Genomic DNA, 18794 nt, shown 5'->3' on the forward strand with positions numbered 1-18794 from the left:
TCTCTTCCATACCTAATGCCCTTTTTTGTTACTCTATTGTATTTGTGACTTCTCTTTTCTTATTTGATCGTATTTTGCCACAGAAGGTGTGCCAAGCATGATCTTATTCACATTCATGTTCTTTAAAATAAGATAACAGAATTCAAAGTTAAAAGATGAATGTTCCAATTCTAAATTCTACACTGCCCCAAACCTCACCTTCCTCATATACCAATTTTGCCTTTTGCTCAGGACAAGTCATTCCCTTTGATTTCTCTGAAGCTGTGACCTGAAAGACAATACGGTTTTATCATGAAACAGAGTACACGGTTATTTCAAGTATTGCAACCCCCACCACACTCCACCTTCCTCACAGTAAACTTGCCCTCAACCACTACGGTGGATGGCCTTAATACGATACAGGTCAAATACAGAGCAAAGAGCAAATTTGCCAAATACGATAAAGAATTACTCTGTAAAAGTTGAAAAACCCTGTAAGGTGATCAGAATTTCTTTCTGTGCCTGGAACTTGTTGTTCATAGCACAACTGTCCTAAGCATATTAACAACTGAAATAGAATAGTGAGAACCCCTCCGGAAAACAGGCACAATTAGGTTTACTTACGATCGAATACATAACATTTCCGAGTTATTAACATTTATCAATTTCTTGCTGAAACACACGGCTTTCAATTCTTCCCTGTATTCCTATCACATCCAAAGTTTAGCACAAAACAATGTGATTTACTCACTTGAGTAATCAGAAGAATAAGCTTTCCATGAAGGTGGGAGAGTTTCTGAAAAGTTTTTACTCTGCTTTCCATTAACTGGTATAGTGTCCCCAGCTGGGGTACCAGATCAGGCAACTAGGGAGGGAAAAAAGATGATGTCATACCATCATGACAAAGTATAAATAACAAACATACAAATCATGCTCAGACACACCCAAGTATTCAGCCACTGCCCGCCAAGTATCTGCCTGCACATCCAGTGGCAGTGTCTGCTTGGGACACAGCCTAACAACATCTCAGATTTTTGTAGGCCTTCAATGTCCTAATGGCAAAAAAAACAATGGATTTTGTTAAGTAATGATACAGGGTCAGAAGAAACTGCAAGGTAGTTCAAGAAAAAGCAGGGGAGGGTGCTGTTCTTTGTGCTGATCATGAGGTTTTAGAGAAGGTCAATACAAATGAGACACTGAATAAAAAATAGATATATCCCCGGGGTGCCTGGGTGGCTCAGTAGATTGGGCATCAGACTTCAGCTCAGGTCATGATCTCATGGTTCAGGAGTTCGAGCCTCGCATCGGGCTCTGTGCTGATAGCTCAGAGCCTAGACGCCGCTTCAGATTCTGTGTCTCCCTCTCTCTCTGCCCCTCCCCTGCTTGCACTCTGTCTCTCTCAAAAATAAACAAACATTAAAAAATATATACACCCCCACCATATATCTCCGGGATAAAGAGGACTTTCCTCTGAAACTTACTCTGACAGTATCACATTATCTACTTCTACCATAAATCCTCAGAGTAAGTTGAAGGAAGCTCTTCCCAGTTTCCAGAGACCAGAGACCAGCACAACAGAGCAACACAGTACGAAGCTGACCTTATCGTATTTCAAACATACTCCCTATTAATGAATCCTATGAACCATGCTTAAGGAATTAAAGCACGGATTAAATTGTTCCTCCATAGGAACAAAAAATGGACCCTACTCTGCCCTTTAATTAGCCTTTACTTGTCCTCCTATCACTGACAATTTAGCATAAATAAGAGTATTTCCTTTACATGTTAAATAGCAAACAGACACAAAAAGAATAAAACAAAGTTTAACATGATCACATTCCAATTACCATCATCTCTTATTTGTCCCTATTCAGAAGGTAAGTTCCAGGAATATGGGTATCTGAGTGTCTTGTCCATTACTTAAGCCCCAAGCCTAGCACAGTCCCTCAGCTTAAAGAAGGTAAAGATACCTGATAAGGAAGGAGGAAAGGAAGGAAATGTAGAAGGAAAACCACTGTTTTCTGAGGTGAGAGAACTCTTGGCAGTCGAGTCCTCTCTATACCACGCTTCTTTGGTCTGTTTTGTCATGACTGTGAACATTACACAACTACTACTCCAGCAGTTCAACCTTAGGAGTTGATTCGGGAATGAATTTCACTACAAGGCCTCCTAGGGCTCTTTTCACTTCTAAACAAGTAAATGAGGTCACAAAATAAGTGCTGCCCGGTTTACCAGCCACAGTCCCAAGTTTTGAAGCTTGTGGGACTCTGTGCCTGCCCATCAGATACCAATCAGCCACTCCACTCACCACTGCCCTCAACTGCCCTCCCAAGATTCTGCAACCTGGGAAACCCAAGAGCGTACCTCCCCACATTCTAACATCCTGGCGAATTCTCCCCAGACACAAACAACACACTGCTGGTTATCCAATTGTTTCTCCGATTTCAAACTAATGAAGGGGGAAAGGAGTCTGAGACAGAACAAGGGACAAGGGACCAGGCGAAGTTGGATGAAACTGTGTTAAGAAAGTAAGAATAGGGGCGCCTGGGTGGCTCAGTTAAGTGTCCAACTTTGGCTCAGGTCATGATGTCACAGTTCATGAGTTCGAGCCTTGCACTGGGCTCTGCACTGACAGCTAGGAGCCTGGAGACTGCTTCAGATTCTCTCTCACTCTCTCTGCCCGTCCCCTACTCATTCATGCTCTCTCACACACAAAAATAAACAAACATTGAAAAAAAAATGTTTAAAGGAAGAGTAAAATTAAGAATTTTCTTAAGAAAACCTATTACATGGCACTAAATAATAAAATTAAAGAAAAAAGTAAATTGGATAATTTTATTTCTAGCTTAAAATATAACTGATTTGATGATGTGGCAAAGAACACAATTCATATTATGACATAAAATTGTTTTTTTCTGGTGTTGCTTTAAGATTTTATGTTCCATGCTTCCCATTTGCATAGATAATCAAGAGCTTACAGCAGTCCTACAAAACGACATGTATTAAATATTTAATTTCATTTTTACCACAAGCTATTTGTTATTGTCCTGGGACAAGGTAGGACAGGGGAGAGATACATACAATGTAAAAAATAATTTTGTGAAACAGGTTACATACATAGAAAACTACATCTAAAGGCTAATATAATAAGTCAGTATGTTACTTTTCTCCTTTCTGTATTTTTTCAAAGTTCTCTACAGAATATATATTACTTTTAAAACCCAGGGCAAAAAAAGAGGCCAATTTACAAAAGGCAACAATGGACATTACTACACCACACACCTGGGGAAAAATAAAATCTTTAAAAGCAGCAGCTGATGGCTGAAGAGCAGTTGGAGAGAGGATGGTTCTATTAACCCCTCAGTTTATAATCTTTATCAAAGCCAACTACAGCTGACGACTTACTGTGGATAGGTAGGATGCATGGACCGTTAACACACATTTTAGCCACTGAACCATTAAAACAGCACTGAAAAAAAGGAAAAAAAACCCAAGTAAACAAATATTCACAAATTCAAGATTAAATACAACTGAGTTGTAATATTAGAAGAATTCAGGCCAAGTGAAGACCCATAAATTGTGTCCTGTGAAAACAACACTACGAAATAAACCACTGACTTCTCATCCCTTCAGACTCTATCAGAGATCTGAAATATACCCATCTCTGGAGGGATTGTGAGGGGGGAGTTACATGGACTGGAAGAGGACAAAACTCCCTTCCCTCTAAAACAATTCAAGAATAAACCCCATACTTTACTTCATAATTAACAGACAGTAATTATGGGCTCAGTAAACTGGGCTTAACTGACTTTGCATTTTACCCTGAACATCTACCCACTATCAGGTACAAATAGCAAAAGATTTCCATGCCACATTAACAGACAAATACAGACCAAAAAAAATGTATAAGCTCGGCCTAATCGATGAATTATTTGGCTTTTCTTTGTGAGCTCCAAACACTACTGGAGTCTATGAGGGGGAAGAAAACTAAAAGAAAAACTTTATTATATACTGTAGCACCGAAAATCCTACACTTAAAGCTTAGGATCTTTGACATAACAACTTCCTATTTGTATACTTAATCATCAGATTATTAACAAGAAAGACCCACAAAATTCAGTCATATAAAATACTTCCTTATAATATCTTAGGTTGGGAGAATTCTACAAATGGCAATTTTATATATGATTAGGATGAAATCTTAAGACTAATTCATTAAATGACCTGATAATAAAATAAAACACCAAACACGAGTTTCCTAAAAGAAAGGAGAAAACTATACTAAAATCTTAGGAATAAGAATCCTTCAAGTAAGTAGGAAGAGCAATGTCTGACCCTTAAAGAGTCTTCCTACTTAGAATTTGGGGCTACCCACTATGTAATTTCATGCTGTCAGAAACTGCTGTTTTTAACAGTCACCTTTAAAATGTTTATAAAATCAAAGCAATTTAAGTCACCTAAGTATCTTACCTATTAGGATGTCCCTGCAATCTTTTTGTAAGCTGAGGGGGAGAAAAACAGTATTAGCAACAGTACGTCAGAGGCAGCAAATCTGCACCAATTCCCACAATACATAACATCCAGACGAACAAAGAAAATATAGAAAAGACTATTAGGAAATCACTATTCCTAAACAATTCCTAAATTTCCTAGTTCTTCAATGTTCAACAAACATAATCTAGGAATACTTCCCACAATAAGAGTAATTACCTGATAAAAAATCTGGCTAGGATTTATATGAATGAATGTTCAGAAGTGGCAAATCCAGGGCGAGAAAATAATTTGTGGTTGCCAGAAATTGAGGGTAAGGGAGAATGAGGAGTGGCTAACTGGTACAGGATTTTTTTTCTTTTTTTTGGTAAGAACTACACAATCTGTGAATATGTTAAAAAAACACTGAATTGTACACGTCAAAGGGGTGAATCTTATGATATGTGAATTGTATCTCAATAAAAAAATACACAGAAAAAATATGGATTAGGTCCATCTTATTTAAGTAGATCTATCATCTACTCTAAACACTCTGCTTGCTTATATACTGCAAATCCATTTCTCTATACAGATTCTCTTTAATTCACAGTGTAAGGACCTTAAAATGAAAAGAATATTCAGTTACCTCTTGCAACAATGGAATAACAGCATGCAGGGGCATCCTTAATACAGTCCTCTTAATTAGGTTTAAATTCCTAGTCTGAAGTACTTTCTGTGAGAAAATAAAAGAAATATAAAGATAAGCATATTCAGAAGCTAAGGACACTACAGGAGAAACTATCAGTAAAAATGATTTTAAAAACCAAACAAACTACAAACTGAATTTTAGTGAATGACGGCTGCTGGAGGGACTGACTGAAAAATGTTATGTTAATGTCCATGGCTATCAGGCAAGTATAATCTTCAGGAATCAGGGCATTTGATAACCAGATTTCTTCTCTACAAATTTTAAACTTTATGAACAAATTTTTATATAATACAGAACACCTCTATACATTTAAATACAGATATATGCCACTTTAGAGAAGCTGCCAAACCATCACTACATAAAATTAGAGTTATAACCACATAAGAGTGAGCAAAACACACTAAAATCACACTTGGCAACAAAACTTTTACGATTATCAACTTTTTGATAAGATTTTAAGCAAATCAAAAGATAGGTTCTTTCTAGTTTCTGGCTATTAAAACATAAAGTTGCTATGACCATTCACGTACAAGTCTTTATATGAACGTATTTTTGATTCTCCAGGTAAATACCTAGCAGTAGAATGACTGGGTCTTAAGGTAAATAAATCCTTAACTTTTAAGAAGTCGCCAAATTGTTTTCCAAAGTAGCTGTACCATTTTATATCCCCACCATCATGACAGGACATTCCAGCTGCACCACATCCTCCCCAACAGAGGAACTGTCTTTTATGGGTCCTTAATGGGTGTGCAGCATCACGTCACTGTCACTTCAGTTTGCTCATCTGTGATGACTAATGACACAGAACACGTTTACATGCACTGATTGGCCATTTGAATTCTTTTGTGAAGGATCTGTTCACACCTTTACCAATGGTGTTTTGACCTGAGTCTCATTATCCAGACGTTTGTGTATTCTGGATATGAATCCTTTGTCTGATGAAGGAGTTGCAAACATTTTTTCCCAGCCTGCAGCTTGCCTTCCCACACTCTCTTAACAGTGTCATTTCAAGAGCAAAAGATTTCAACTTTCATGAAGTCCAAATGACCATTTTTTCCTGTAGATGGCTTGCTGGGAAGCCATCTAAGACTTCATCCACAAACGTTTGTGTATATTTTATCCTGTTTTTTTCTAGAAGTTTTGCAGGTTTTGGTTTTACATTTATGTATTTTGTGTCGACTTTCATGAAGTAAGAGTTGAGATGCGTTTTTTCCCATATGGATATTTGGTTGATTCAGGACCAGTTTTTTCCCATATGGGTATCTGGTTGATTCAGGACCAATTGTTGGGAAGAGTTTACTTTCTCAATTAACTCAAGTTAGTACGTTTATTGAAAATCAATTGTGTGTAGTCTTTTTCTGGACTATTGTGGTTTCTTAATTTATACTTATTTTTCACCAATACCAAACTATCTTGATTACTGTAACTTTATCTTGAAATCAAGTAGGGTAAGTCCTCCAATTTTACTTGGAGATGTTGAAATTTAATTGTGAATGCACTAAAAACACAAATGTGGGGGAAATTCCTCATTTTAACAATATTAAATCTTTCAACCTACAAACATGGTTTAGATATCTATATATTTTAATCTTTGTTAATTTCTCTCAATTTTTGTAATTTTCAATGTAGAGGGAGAGTCATCTTTTATACATTTATCTTAACTTCTTGGTACTACTATAAATGGCACTTCCAAAAATTAAGTAAATTTTTAAAACTCTTAAAATCTCTATCTTTTCTGGGTGCCAATAACTTGGCTTCTCTTCTCTTTTCATAAGCTATAGCCTTTTCTTTTGAGTCAAATTCCACCTTCCTAAAGCCACAAGTTTAACGTCAAGTTTTCTATGGCATGGAGACACAGGATTCAAAGCAGGCTCCAGGCTCTGAGCTGTCAGCACAGAGCCCTGACACATGGCTTGCACTTACGAACTGTGAGATCATGACCTGAGCCGAAGCTGGTGTTTAACCGACTGAGCTACTCAGATACCCCTCTAAAGTGCGGATTCTTAACCTCAGTTTTAGTCACATGATGTATCCCTGCCATTGCTATCTCCCTTCTTTCATTCTTTAAGTCCTCCTACTATATTTCATGTGTCCTCATAAGGTCACTTTGGGGAATGGGGAAAACTATTTTTAGGAGAAAAAAGTTTTGTTTTTTTTAACTTGTCTCGCTTTTGATTTTAGAGTGAAGGACAGAATATGTGAATGCATCTCCCAGGCAATACAGTATGGGAAAATCTCTATACTTTTTTTTTAAGGGTTATTTTAAGCCCTCACTATAACATTTACAGGTCTTTTCCAGCACCCAATTTTTCAGGATTCTAGTTTCCAATTACTTCTACTTCAGTAATACAATAATGAGAAAGTCTTATGTGTACAATGCTTTATAATTTATTAAGAAGTGCTTCCATAAACATCATTTCATTTGTCCCAAAAACTGTGACACCTAATAAAAGGACACACTGACAACTTTGAAGTACCAAAAGATTCTAACCTAAATCTCTACAAGCTTTGAGATACAACTACCAGTGTATAGAAAATATGACAGAGGAACATGTTAAATGATACCATTTATTGGGGTGCCTGGTTAAGTCGGTTAAGCATCCGACTTCAGTTCAGGTCATGATCTCGGGGTCCATGAGTTTGAGCCCCGGGTCGGGCTCTATGCTGACATCTCAGAGCCTGAAGCCTGCTTTAGATTCTGTGTGCACCCACCCCGACCCCCCTCCCGCCCTCTGCCCCCCTCCCCCACTCGTGCTCTGTCCCATTCTCTCAAAAATAAACGTTAAAAACAAATTTTTTTAATGACATTTATTGGATTAAATGACCCAATAAAATGGAGTTTTGCAGGAGACAAAATACAGATTATGAGGTCTCTATGCAGCTAATAACTCAGCTCCTCTAAAAAAAAATTAACTGCAAGAGACAGAAGAGGCATATATCTACCCAATACTATGTGGACTTCACAGGGATCCTGTTTTAAAGGAAGCAAAAATAAAAACTAAAGAAGTTTATGAGACAATCAGGGATATTTGATGGTCTCTGATGGATATTTGATGGTTTTAAGTAATTACTGCTTATTAAGTGTGATAATAGATCGTGGGTTTTTTTTTTTTTTTTTTTAGCATTTATTTATTTTTGAGAGAGACAGAGACAGTATGAGCAGAGGAGGGGCAGAGAGAAAGGGAGACAGAATCCAGAGCAGGCTCCAGGCTCTGAGAAAGCTGCCAGCACAGAGCCCGACGCGGGACTTGAACTCACAAACCGCGAGATCATGACCTGAACCGAAGTCAGACACTTAACCAACTGAGCCACTCAGGCACACTGGATTGTGGTTGTTTCTAAAAGGACTTGCTATTGTCAGTGGAACAGGGATTTATTTATGGATAAAATGATGTCTCTAAAAGGTATCTTCACGAGGCGCCTGGGTGGCGCAGTCGGTTAAGTGTCCGACTTCAGCCAGGTCACGATCTCGCAGTCCGTGAGTTCGAGCCCCGCGTCAGGCTCTGGGCTGATGGCTCAGAGCCTGGAGCCTGTTTCCAATTCTGTGTCTCCCTCTCTCCCTGCCCCTCCCCCGTTCATGCTCTGTCTCTCTCTGTCCCAAAAATAAATAAACGTTGAAAATAAAAGATATCTTCACTATAATGTGGGGAGACATGTGGGCAGATAAATGAAACCATCATAGACAGACTGGCTAGATTTGATTATTTCTGAAACTGAGTGATGAGTCCATGGTGGTCCACTGTAATAATTTTTTAAATGTTTTGAAATGTTTCTTTAAAAAAAAAAAATTGGGAACTGATTTAGTTTACTACTGAGAAAGGTTTCAAAGCACAATTAAGGAGGCAATAACGACAGGTAAGTTAACAGTGTATTTTAAAAACTGTCAGCTGTTTTCTACAGCTTATTTTTCACCTAGATTTCTATGCCATATTAAACTAAAATCCACCTTCCAAATTACATACACTTACAAACTATTTTACAAGCAATTTTAAGTTTTAGGATGTAGTTTCCCCATTTATGCAAAAGTCACCTTAAACACAAATATAAGATATTCCCATTTAGATCAAAATATAAATCAGAAAGATGCTATTCACATGTTACATATTAAAAGGCATATCAATACTAAGTGGCACCATAATATTGCTGAGTCACTAAGAATAAATGCACTTAAGAAAATGTAAACTGCTTTAATCTAATTAGACAGTGCTTAAATCCAATTTTTACACTTCAATTTTCTGTACAGATCACTGTTACATTCTGGAATTTAAGAGGACCTAATTAAGTCACTTCATACAAGCAGTCACCAACTTACAAACACACAAATAATAAATGCTTCCCTTATATAAATTTCTAGTATTTTACCTCTAAATACTTCACAAGATAACCCCCAACCCTCTTCAATTTTTCCCCCAAACCTCCTACCCATTGCCAAGGTTCCACCTCACCGCCCCCTCTCACGGCCAGGGGGAAATAAGTTTCTGGAATCCAGAGTAAAAACTCAGGAACGCATTTTCCTACAGAAAAAAATATAAATTGTGATCTAGAATGCTGAGTATTATAATTCAGCTACACTATGTTTATAAAGGCTTTTGTGAACTAAAGCCTAAGACCTAATAACAATTCAGAACAATATTTCTATGAGAAAATGCATTCCAGGTTCAAAATAATTTAATACAATGCCTTTGTAGGTTGGTGACTGTCTGTATAGTGCCACCAAGTGATATGTATTTGACTAAACTCACAAAATATTAAATTCAAAACAGCTTTATCACATGACTCTTCAGTCTGAGTGTGCTATGTCAATCACTTTCTAAGAAAAATTAACTGTCCTAATTCATTTTTAAAAACTGCTATAATACTTACATTTAACATTTCGAAATCATTACTTTCTAATCCTTGTGTGAGAAGAACTGGAAAGCTATTTGTCTGTGGAAGGTCATCCTTCTCTTTCTTTGTATCTATATCCAGTGCTCCCAGGCGCTCTTCAATGCTAATCTGCAGAAAAGAAATGATCTATTAATGTTAATCTAGACAAGGCCTAAAGTAGTTTGGTCGAATTACTTTGCTCCTATGTCTCAAAAAACAAAAGCACTGACTGGTTCACAATGAAAAACACAAACAAGCTCTTTCTCATTCCAACAAGATCTTACTACCATAAAGCCAATGATGGAGACCAATGTACTATCTGCAATCCAAGGTTCCAGATCCTAGTGATCTGGAAGTGCATGACAAGTCATGATTTGAAAATGTAATTCATAAAAACATCTCTCTAAAGAAGATTCAAAAAATACACAGATCTGGTATCTTATTACTAAAGCACAAGAAAAGACCTATTATCAAAAGAACTTTCCCTTCTAGAACTACCCCTGGTTATCAGCCTCAGATCTGTAAAAAAGGAAAATTATCAAAAGAAAATGAAAAATAAAGACAACTATGTTCCCAAAACAATTTTTAAAATGTCTTTTCCTATTTTTCGTTTTAATAGTTCCAAATGATGATTTTCTAGAAGATGCTCTACTAAATCAAGTCCCCTTGATAAAAGAATCTAAAATTTAAGTGTAAATAAACAGGATGCAATTTGCTACACAAAAACTCAATCGTAGAGAACTTATCTCTTATTAAAACAAGTCTAACAACCATGTTCTGCCCGCCTCGTAGTAACTAAATCAAAATACAAATACTCTGTGACTACTATGGCAAATAGGCTCTGGCAAAGCCTCCTATTTAGGTTAGCATAAAAATCAAAAAAGGCAGGAGGAAATTAAATAATTGGATCTAGGCCAAGTTAAAGAAAGTTGGCATGTTATTTTTAAATACATATACCATGTTACTAAGGAATAATTTTAATGAACAACTACTCAGCCCCATCCCCCCACACAGGTAAAGAAACATAATCTTTCTCTAATGATAAAACAATTAAAATTTCACATCATTTAGGGTGACACATAAGAAAAAGGTCTACAGAGACAAGTACAGTAACCACAGGAAGGTCTAGGGAGCTGAGAAAAAATGAAGGTTGTAAGCACTTGAAGAGGTTATAGTGATGACCACTTTTAAAGGCCAACACTCACTAAACTAGCCAGAACTGCTCAGACAGCCAAGAGAAAAGGCATCACTGGAACTCAGCAACATGCGAAACCCAATGGAAATCATCACAGCAAGTCCTGGCTTAAGGTACTGTATTCAATTATGTGACCCAGCTGACTGCTAACAATGGTCAAAACAGCACCCTCTTTAGTTAGTAAGAGTCTGTCTTCTCCATTAACAGTGGCCAAGTAGAAGCCTCGGGTTACAATTTGGAATTTCTGAACCTGTGCTGCTCAGGATGAGAGAGGGAACCAGCAGCAATCTTAGTTAAGTTCCTAAAGTTTCAAGTTTGGCTCTACCCAATAATTTGTTAGTCTCATGAGTAATCTTACATTTCAAACTCAAAAATGGTCAGTGATTTTATTACCTCATTTTCCCCTAATTTCCTCTTGCTCTCTACCTCCTCAGTTTGTGAAGGAGGAGGTTTGATAGCTGCATGATGACCAGGTACCCCAGGCACCAAAACTTTTGCTTCAGAATTCATCACTGGTGTTCTCACCTTTTAAAAAGGAATAGCCGGCATGTGACAAAGGGAATTATGCCATAGTCCTTGTAAGATTTAGCCCCAAAGAAAACTAACAGCTTTTAACTGGTTTTTCTACTGGAAAATCTTAACATAATTAACTTAATATGATAAGAACTACACACAAATTTTAATTGAATGTTAGTAAATAAGTTTCCAAATTATAATTTGAAAGTTTATAGTTTTAAGGTTTTCAATAGCACATGAGTAAAAACCAGGAAAAACAACATTTAAAGATTACTTAAAAACATTAGAGAGTGAAGTTGTACATTTTACTATCACCTCCAGTAATCCAGCTTTGCCAGAAATGCTCAGACAGCCAAGAGAAAGGTGTCATCTCTGAAACTCAGCCAGAAGCGAAACCATATATGGATGTCATCATAGCAGGTCTTGGCTTTTTTTTTTCCCTCATTAAACTGCCAAACATGTATCTACATGTAGATGCCATGTTATATTCAAAATAAAAAATCATGATGATAAGCTTAAATATGGTATTTAATTCCAAACCCATCATTTAGGGCTTTATATCCTTAAATATAGGATTCCTCCTTTAAATGCTGAAATCAGCAAAATAAGTTATTGACAAATGTTGTATTTATTTAATGATCACACACGGGGTAAAGGACTAACTCCCAAGTCTTTAACTTTTAGTTGTCTATCCACTCATTCATTCAACAAATCAAAAGCACAGGAAAGGGGGCGCCTGGGTGGTGCAGTCGGTTAAGCGTCCGACTTCAGCCAGGTCACGATCTCACGGTCCGTGAGTTCGAGCCCCGCGTCAGGCTCTGGGCTGATGGCTCGGAGCCGGGAGCCTGTTTCCGATTCTGTGTCTCCCTCTCTCTCTGCCCCTCCCCCGTTCATGCTCTGTCTCTCTCTGTCCCAAAAATAAATAAACGTTGAAAAAAAAAAAAAAATTTCAAAAGCACAGGAAAGAAGTTGTATAATCTTGTTACCTAAAACTTAATCTCACCAATTTGTTAAGATCATAAGGAGGGTATTAAAGAGTCTAAACATAATATTATATAACAATTCAATTCACCCAAATCTCTTTTTTCTCAACTTCTAATACGAAATGCACTCACCTTTGTTATAGCCGTCTCTACTTTGGGGGCCCAGCAGTTTGAAATGTCTCTTACTAAACACATGTGAGGTTCTTTGGAACTTAAAGCCTGGGAATATAATTTTAAGGAGGGGGTAAGAAAGGGGGCGGAAATGTCAAACAAAGCAATTGGGAATAAGAATAACATGAAAAGCCAATGTGTACTTGTGCATTTTCATTAAAATACAAAAAAGTATAGAAAGCTTCCCCACAAAACTCAGCCACTCAGACTGACCACTACTCAGACTGATGGCAGCAGAGAAAAGTGGGTCAACTCTGAAGATATTAAGCATAATGTGTACTTTTTTCGGTTATGAACTGCTCAAATTTTTCACATGTATAGTTTTAAAAGATGAAGATGTTTTTAAACTATAACAGATTTTTAAAGATTCCTGTTTGTCACCCTTGTAAAAAAAATAATCTGGGCTATTTAGGGTCCCCCCACTATACTTTCCACAAGCAAGTCAAAGACAGCACTGCTGATGAACAAATTGCTGTAAGGTGGATCTCTAAATCCTGATGTGCCATTACAAGGGGGACAATCAGATGCAGCAAAGTACATGTTACCCATAAGCCTGTAAGGTTTTATGTAATTCTCTGTTCTGTGCCCATATAATTAATCAGCATCTGGTAGGACACAAAACAAGCAGGAAACAATGGCAGCATCTTCAGAGGACGGTTAGGGGGTCCAGGTACAGCACGGAGAGTTACGTTTATAGCTTAATACCTTTCTCCCTTTTTTATTAAACCATATCCATGTGTTAAATTCTTAAAAAGTAAAATAAACTCCACAAGAGTTTGCTTGGGCACATAATATTTCACTCATCATCTCCCAGAAGGCCTTACTGAATAAAAGCAGTATAAATGTAAGCTAAAGAAATCACCTATCGGACACGCCCATAACTCACCAAAAGTCTCCAAAGAAACTTTCAAAAAAGTTAAGTAATTGCACCACCCATTACATTTCCACTTAGAAAACTCAATGAGTACTGTTACTAAAGGCTCTTTTATTAAGATGTATCTTTTGGGTACTTGGGTAAAATTCATTCATACCCTGTGCTGACCAAAATGTTAGTAAATGTGAGGCTATTGAGCACTTGAAATGTGGCTATTCCAAACTGAGGTATGTGCCTAAGTGAAAATATATACCAGAAAATATATACCAGACAGAATACCAAAAAAAAAGGTGAATAAAATATCTGAAATAATTTTTCATATTGACTAAGAATTAAAATATTTGATATGCTAAACTGAGGGGTGATAGGGGGTGGGAGGGAGTGGAGGGTGGGTGATGGGTATTGAGGAGGGCACCTTTTGGGATGAGCACTGGGTGTTGTATGGAAACCAATTTGACAATAAATTTCATATTGAAAAAAAGATATTTGATATGCTAGGTGAAGTAAAATTATATACATAGCTCTCACAAACTAAAATAAACTACCCAGTGAAAGATCCTTCAGTTACAGGAAAATACACGACTTCTTTTTAAGTATTCAAATAAGCAGACCAATGAATCACTCCACAGTCATCTTTTTTTTTCATGTCCACGTTGATGCTATTTTGCTTTACTCCAGAGTAGTATCTACGTACCACTCGCTCAATGGTGGGCTGAAACCAATTGCCGTATACAAGCAACAATGACATTTTGTCTGAGCAAAACCCAGCTGCTAGAATAGGAATGGGTTTTGGTGTTGATTTCTTGCCTTTCCCAGGTGTCACTATCTGAATTGTGCAATTTGAAGTCAAAGGCTTTTTGCAGTATCTAGAAATGAAAACAAAAAATAGATTAGAAAATTTGAAACGTCTCATATGAATGCTTTGAAGCTGGCATCAAGTCAAGAAATGTAACCTCCTGTGGCCTCCACACTATCACCAGAGTGACCAGGATCCCCACACCACTAGTGTTGCTGTCAAGACCTCATCTAGCAAGACCTCACCACCAAATCTGCCTGGACACCAAGTGCCCTTCCATCCCATTGTCAAGCCCCATAAAGGGCGCCAAGATCCCAGGTACTCTCTCGCTGCCTTGTGCTTCAGTCCCAGAGGACTCTCTGTACATGCCCTGTTCCAATCAGTCCCATTTCCAGTTGTTTCCAACCCGCAAAAGCCTCACCATGACCTCCGCAATGCAGTTCCAAGAGCAAAATTATCAGCAAAATATAAACAACAAAATTCCATCGTCTAATATAAAAAATTCCATTATCTACTGCTTATCCAAGGGCTTTCATCAGCTTCTTGCTCTACGCTGGCACATCAGGGCAGATCTCCCAAGCGGTAGCTGTTTTCTCTCCATAGCCTTTATGTCAGAAGCCTAGGCATGAGATGATTTTAAGAGTGTTCCGTGTTCTTCACAAACATTTCAAGATGAATAGTCTGTCTCTCTTTCCCTTCTAAAACCTGGGTAAGTGTTGTTACCAGATACCAGCTACCTCCCTCTCCTGCTGTCATCCAATGATTTCTGGGCCACTCCCCCAGATTTCTTGAAGATTCTAGTGGCTGTCATTCTAACACTACTCCTGAGGAATTCCTTTCTTAGCAGTCTGGTCTCTGCATCCACCGTGCAGGCTGATGATGCTTCTGATACACTGTCCTCCCAGCTCCATACCCTCCCGCCTCCAACAGCCCCGCCCTTCACTGTGTCTCAGCCTCTCACTCCTCACACCGCAGACATCTTACTCCCAAAGGTGCACACCATCCTTCTAGCTCATGCCTCCTAGTTATCCTGACTCCACAACCATCTCCATCCAGGATTTCTGGTCTTCTACCCCTCTGTAGTCTATTCTCAACACATCCGACAGAATGACTCAAAAGCTTAATAACGTCTTGGGGCGCCTGGGTGGCGCAGTCGGTTAAGCGTCCGACTTCAGCCAGGTCACGATCTCGCGGTCCCGGAGTTCGAGCCCCGCGTCAGGCTCTGGGCTGATGGCTCGGAGCCGGGAGCCTGTTTCCGATTCTGTGTCTCCCTCTCTCTCTGCCCCTCCCCCGTTCATGCTCTGTCTCTCTCTGTCCCAAAAATAAATAAACGTTGAAAAAAAAAAAAAAGCTTAATAACGTCTTAACACTTAATACCTGATGAGGTCAAACCTTATCAGTCTTCTGCATAAAAGCAACAGCTTCCTATTGCCCATGGAGAGGTGCCCAATTCCTCACAGCAGCCCACCATCTCTGGGCCCTTAGTTATATGTTCCACATACGTGTATGACTGTATCAATAAAGGCCTCAAGTGTTACACACCAAAATGTTAAGAGTTACCTCTAGGGAGTAGAACTCAATGCAGGGAGAATTAGGCTTTATAACCTATTGTCTACACATCCTAAATGTTTTTCGATGTTTTATGCCTTCATAACAATTTTATACTTAAATAAATTCCTACACTAGGATTGTAAAAGGAAGAATACCAACTGACAAAAAGTTGAAACCACCTTGAAGTTCACATGATTGAGTCTCAGACCACGTTTACAGAGAATGGCAAAGGTTGCCAAGCTTTCTATAAAGAGCAGATAGTAAATATTTTAGTTTTGGGGGGCCACGTATGGTCATACTGGATTTGACCCACAGGTCATAATTTACTGATCCTAGATCTATGACTACTACACATGCTAACAGCAACACCCCCCTCTGTCCACCAAAACAATAGCATTGCCATGCTTCATTGATCCACATATATATGGCAAGGGAAACTATTATCAAAGTTAGAAATCAAGGCTTTACCAAGTTCACAAGCAAACTTTTCCAACTGAACCACTTTCAGTTACAATGTATCACTAGAGGGATACCTGGGTGGTTCAGTCTGTTAAGCATCCAACTTAAGCTCAGGTCATGATCTCGTTTGTGGGTTCAAGCCCCGCATCGGGCTCTGTGCTGACAGCTCAGAGCCTGGAGTCTGCCCCAGATTCTGTGTCTCCCTCTCTCTCTGCCCCTCCCCTGCTCATTCTGTCTCTGTCTCTCAAAAATAAATAAACGGTAAAAAAAAAAAATTTTAATGTATCATTAGAGGGGCACCTAGGTGGCTAAGTTGGCTAAGCATCCAACTCTTTTAAATTTTTTTAAACATTTTTTTATTATTGGGAAACAGAGAGACCCAGAGCATGAGCAGGGAAGGGGCAGAGAGAAGGGGAGACACAGATTCCAAAGCAGGCTCCAGGCTCTGAGCTGTCAGCACAGAGCCCGACATGGGGCTTGAACTCACAAACCAGGAGATCATGACCTGAGGTGAAGTCGGATGCTTAACCGACTAAGCCACCCAGGCACCCTAAGCATCCAACTCTTGATTTCGGCTCAGGTCATGATCTCACGGTTCATGAAATCAAGCCCCATGTCAGGCTCTAAGCTGACGGGAGCCTGCTTGGGATTCTCTCTCTCCCTCTCTCTGCCCCACTACCTCTCATGCATGCATGCATACTCTCTCTCTCTCAAAATAAATATAAACTTTAAGGTAAACCAACAAAATGTATCATTAGAACTGCCAACATTTACTAAGCATATATCATAAAACTACTTTACTACCCACAAATATGAAGAAATGGTCCACAATCCAAAAACCTGAATCCTCACTGGAAATGTATATAGTCATATGGATAATTAATAATTCTTTCAAAACAACCTAACTGAAAAGTAATATAAGGCAAAGAATACTGAGTTAGGAATAAAAAAGAGTAACAAGTCAGGGAAAGAAAACAAATTTGACTTGAGAAATTTCGTACTTACCCATTTAATATGTGTTCAAAAAGATGAACTTGACCATCTTTGCAAACAACAGCTAACTTGACAGGCTAAAAGAAAAATTAAACTGATTACTCTAATGGAGAATGGCCTTCATAATATACTTATAAAACTTCAACTGTCCTCCCCACCCCTTTAAATAACCAGAGAAAAAGTCAGAACACCAAGGTGGCACAACTCTTGCATTTAAAATTCATTACCGTCATCTAAACAACTGGAGTTGTTGTCAAGCATAGAAATAAAAGTTTAAGCCAAGAAGATAACAAGAAGAATGCAGCCTGGAAGTTATAGGAGCAAAGTCACTACCAAGTGCAAAGTCACTGACAAAAGAAACTGGCAGGCCCCGCATGTCAGAGCAGTCAGATCCCTGAACACGGGGGGTGGCTGGGTGGCTCAGGTGGTTAAGCATCCAACTTCAGCTCAGGTCATGATCTCGCAGTCTGTGGGTTCAAGCCCCGCATCGGGCTCTGTGCTGACAGCTCAGAGCCTGGAGCCTGCTTCAGATTCTGTGTCTCCCTCTCTCTCTGCCCCTCCCCCACTCATGCTCTGTCTCTCAAAAATAAATAAACGTTAAAAAAATTTGGAAAAAAAAAAAGATCCCTGAAAACACCATGGACACGGTCCCCCTGCTCGGAAGTGCACACCACAGTGATTTATTTAATGGTTACTCCGGACAGTCCAAGAAGATTTTTGTTACATTTTGTTCTTTCTTCCCTCATGTCCCCTACTTTCCCAAATCATTAAATCATCAAAACACTAACTTTAAAAATATAATTTGTGAAATCCAAAAACAAATTCTCAAAAATTGAGCCATTTACCTCTTCTTTATTTTCTGACAACGTCAAGTCAATATAGACAGGTTCATCTGTAACTGTAAAAGACATCACTGCATTCTTTTCTTTGTTTTCTGACCGGACCTGCCTAGATAACAAAACCCATGATTAGGTAGTAAGAAATTTAACAACAAAAAAAGATGAGCACCTAATGGGAGTAACAGCATTAGATTCCCAATAGTTTCTGCATCTTTTGAATGCTAAATAGAGACTACAGATCAAACTTAGACCCATTTGTGTCACTGCCACTTAACATGGTTGCAGGGAAAAGAGAAAAGCACTAATGCTCTTATGCAGATTTAAACAATAAGTAACATTCTCTATTTGTTTCCACTAATCTGTTTATCTTGATGCCAATACCACACTGTTTTG

The 18794-nt window shown here is 38.4% G+C and overlaps 1 protein-coding gene and 2 non-coding genes across 3 annotated transcripts in view; all 3 read right to left on the reverse strand.

Moving 5' to 3' along the window:
• WDR43 (WD repeat domain 43) overlaps positions 1–18794 on the reverse strand; it is a 47369-nt gene that overhangs the window by 3863 nt on the left and 24712 nt on the right. Inside the window, exons 6-16 of the mRNA XM_023251986.2 lie at positions 18408–18510; positions 17575–17639; positions 14458–14629; positions 12851–12937; positions 11613–11744; positions 10022–10153; positions 5096–5182; positions 4450–4481; positions 3385–3448; positions 731–844; positions 199–268 (exon numbers count right to left, since the gene is read on the reverse strand). Coding sequence (XP_023107754.1) covers positions 199–268; positions 731–844; positions 3385–3448; positions 4450–4481; positions 5096–5182; positions 10022–10153; positions 11613–11744; positions 12851–12937; positions 14458–14629; positions 17575–17639; positions 18408–18510 — 1058 coding nt within the window. The remainder of the gene's footprint in view (positions 1–198; positions 269–730; positions 845–3384; positions 3449–4449; positions 4482–5095; positions 5183–10021; positions 10154–11612; positions 11745–12850; positions 12938–14457; positions 14630–17574; positions 17640–18407; positions 18511–18794) is intronic.
• LOC111559962 lies at positions 11244–11319 on the reverse strand. The gene has a single exon (XR_002741422.1). It is a non-coding gene; the product is annotated as a small nucleolar RNA SNORD53/SNORD92 (small nucleolar RNA).
• On the reverse strand, positions 12076–12155 carry LOC111559961. Its single transcript, XR_002741421.1, has one exon. It is a non-coding gene; the product is annotated as a small nucleolar RNA SNORD53/SNORD92 (small nucleolar RNA).

Source organism: Felis catus, chromosome A3, assembly GCF_018350175.1.
Source record: "Felis catus isolate Fca126 chromosome A3, F.catus_Fca126_mat1.0, whole genome shotgun sequence".
Lineage (NCBI taxonomy): Eukaryota > Metazoa > Chordata > Mammalia > Carnivora > Felidae > Felis > Felis catus.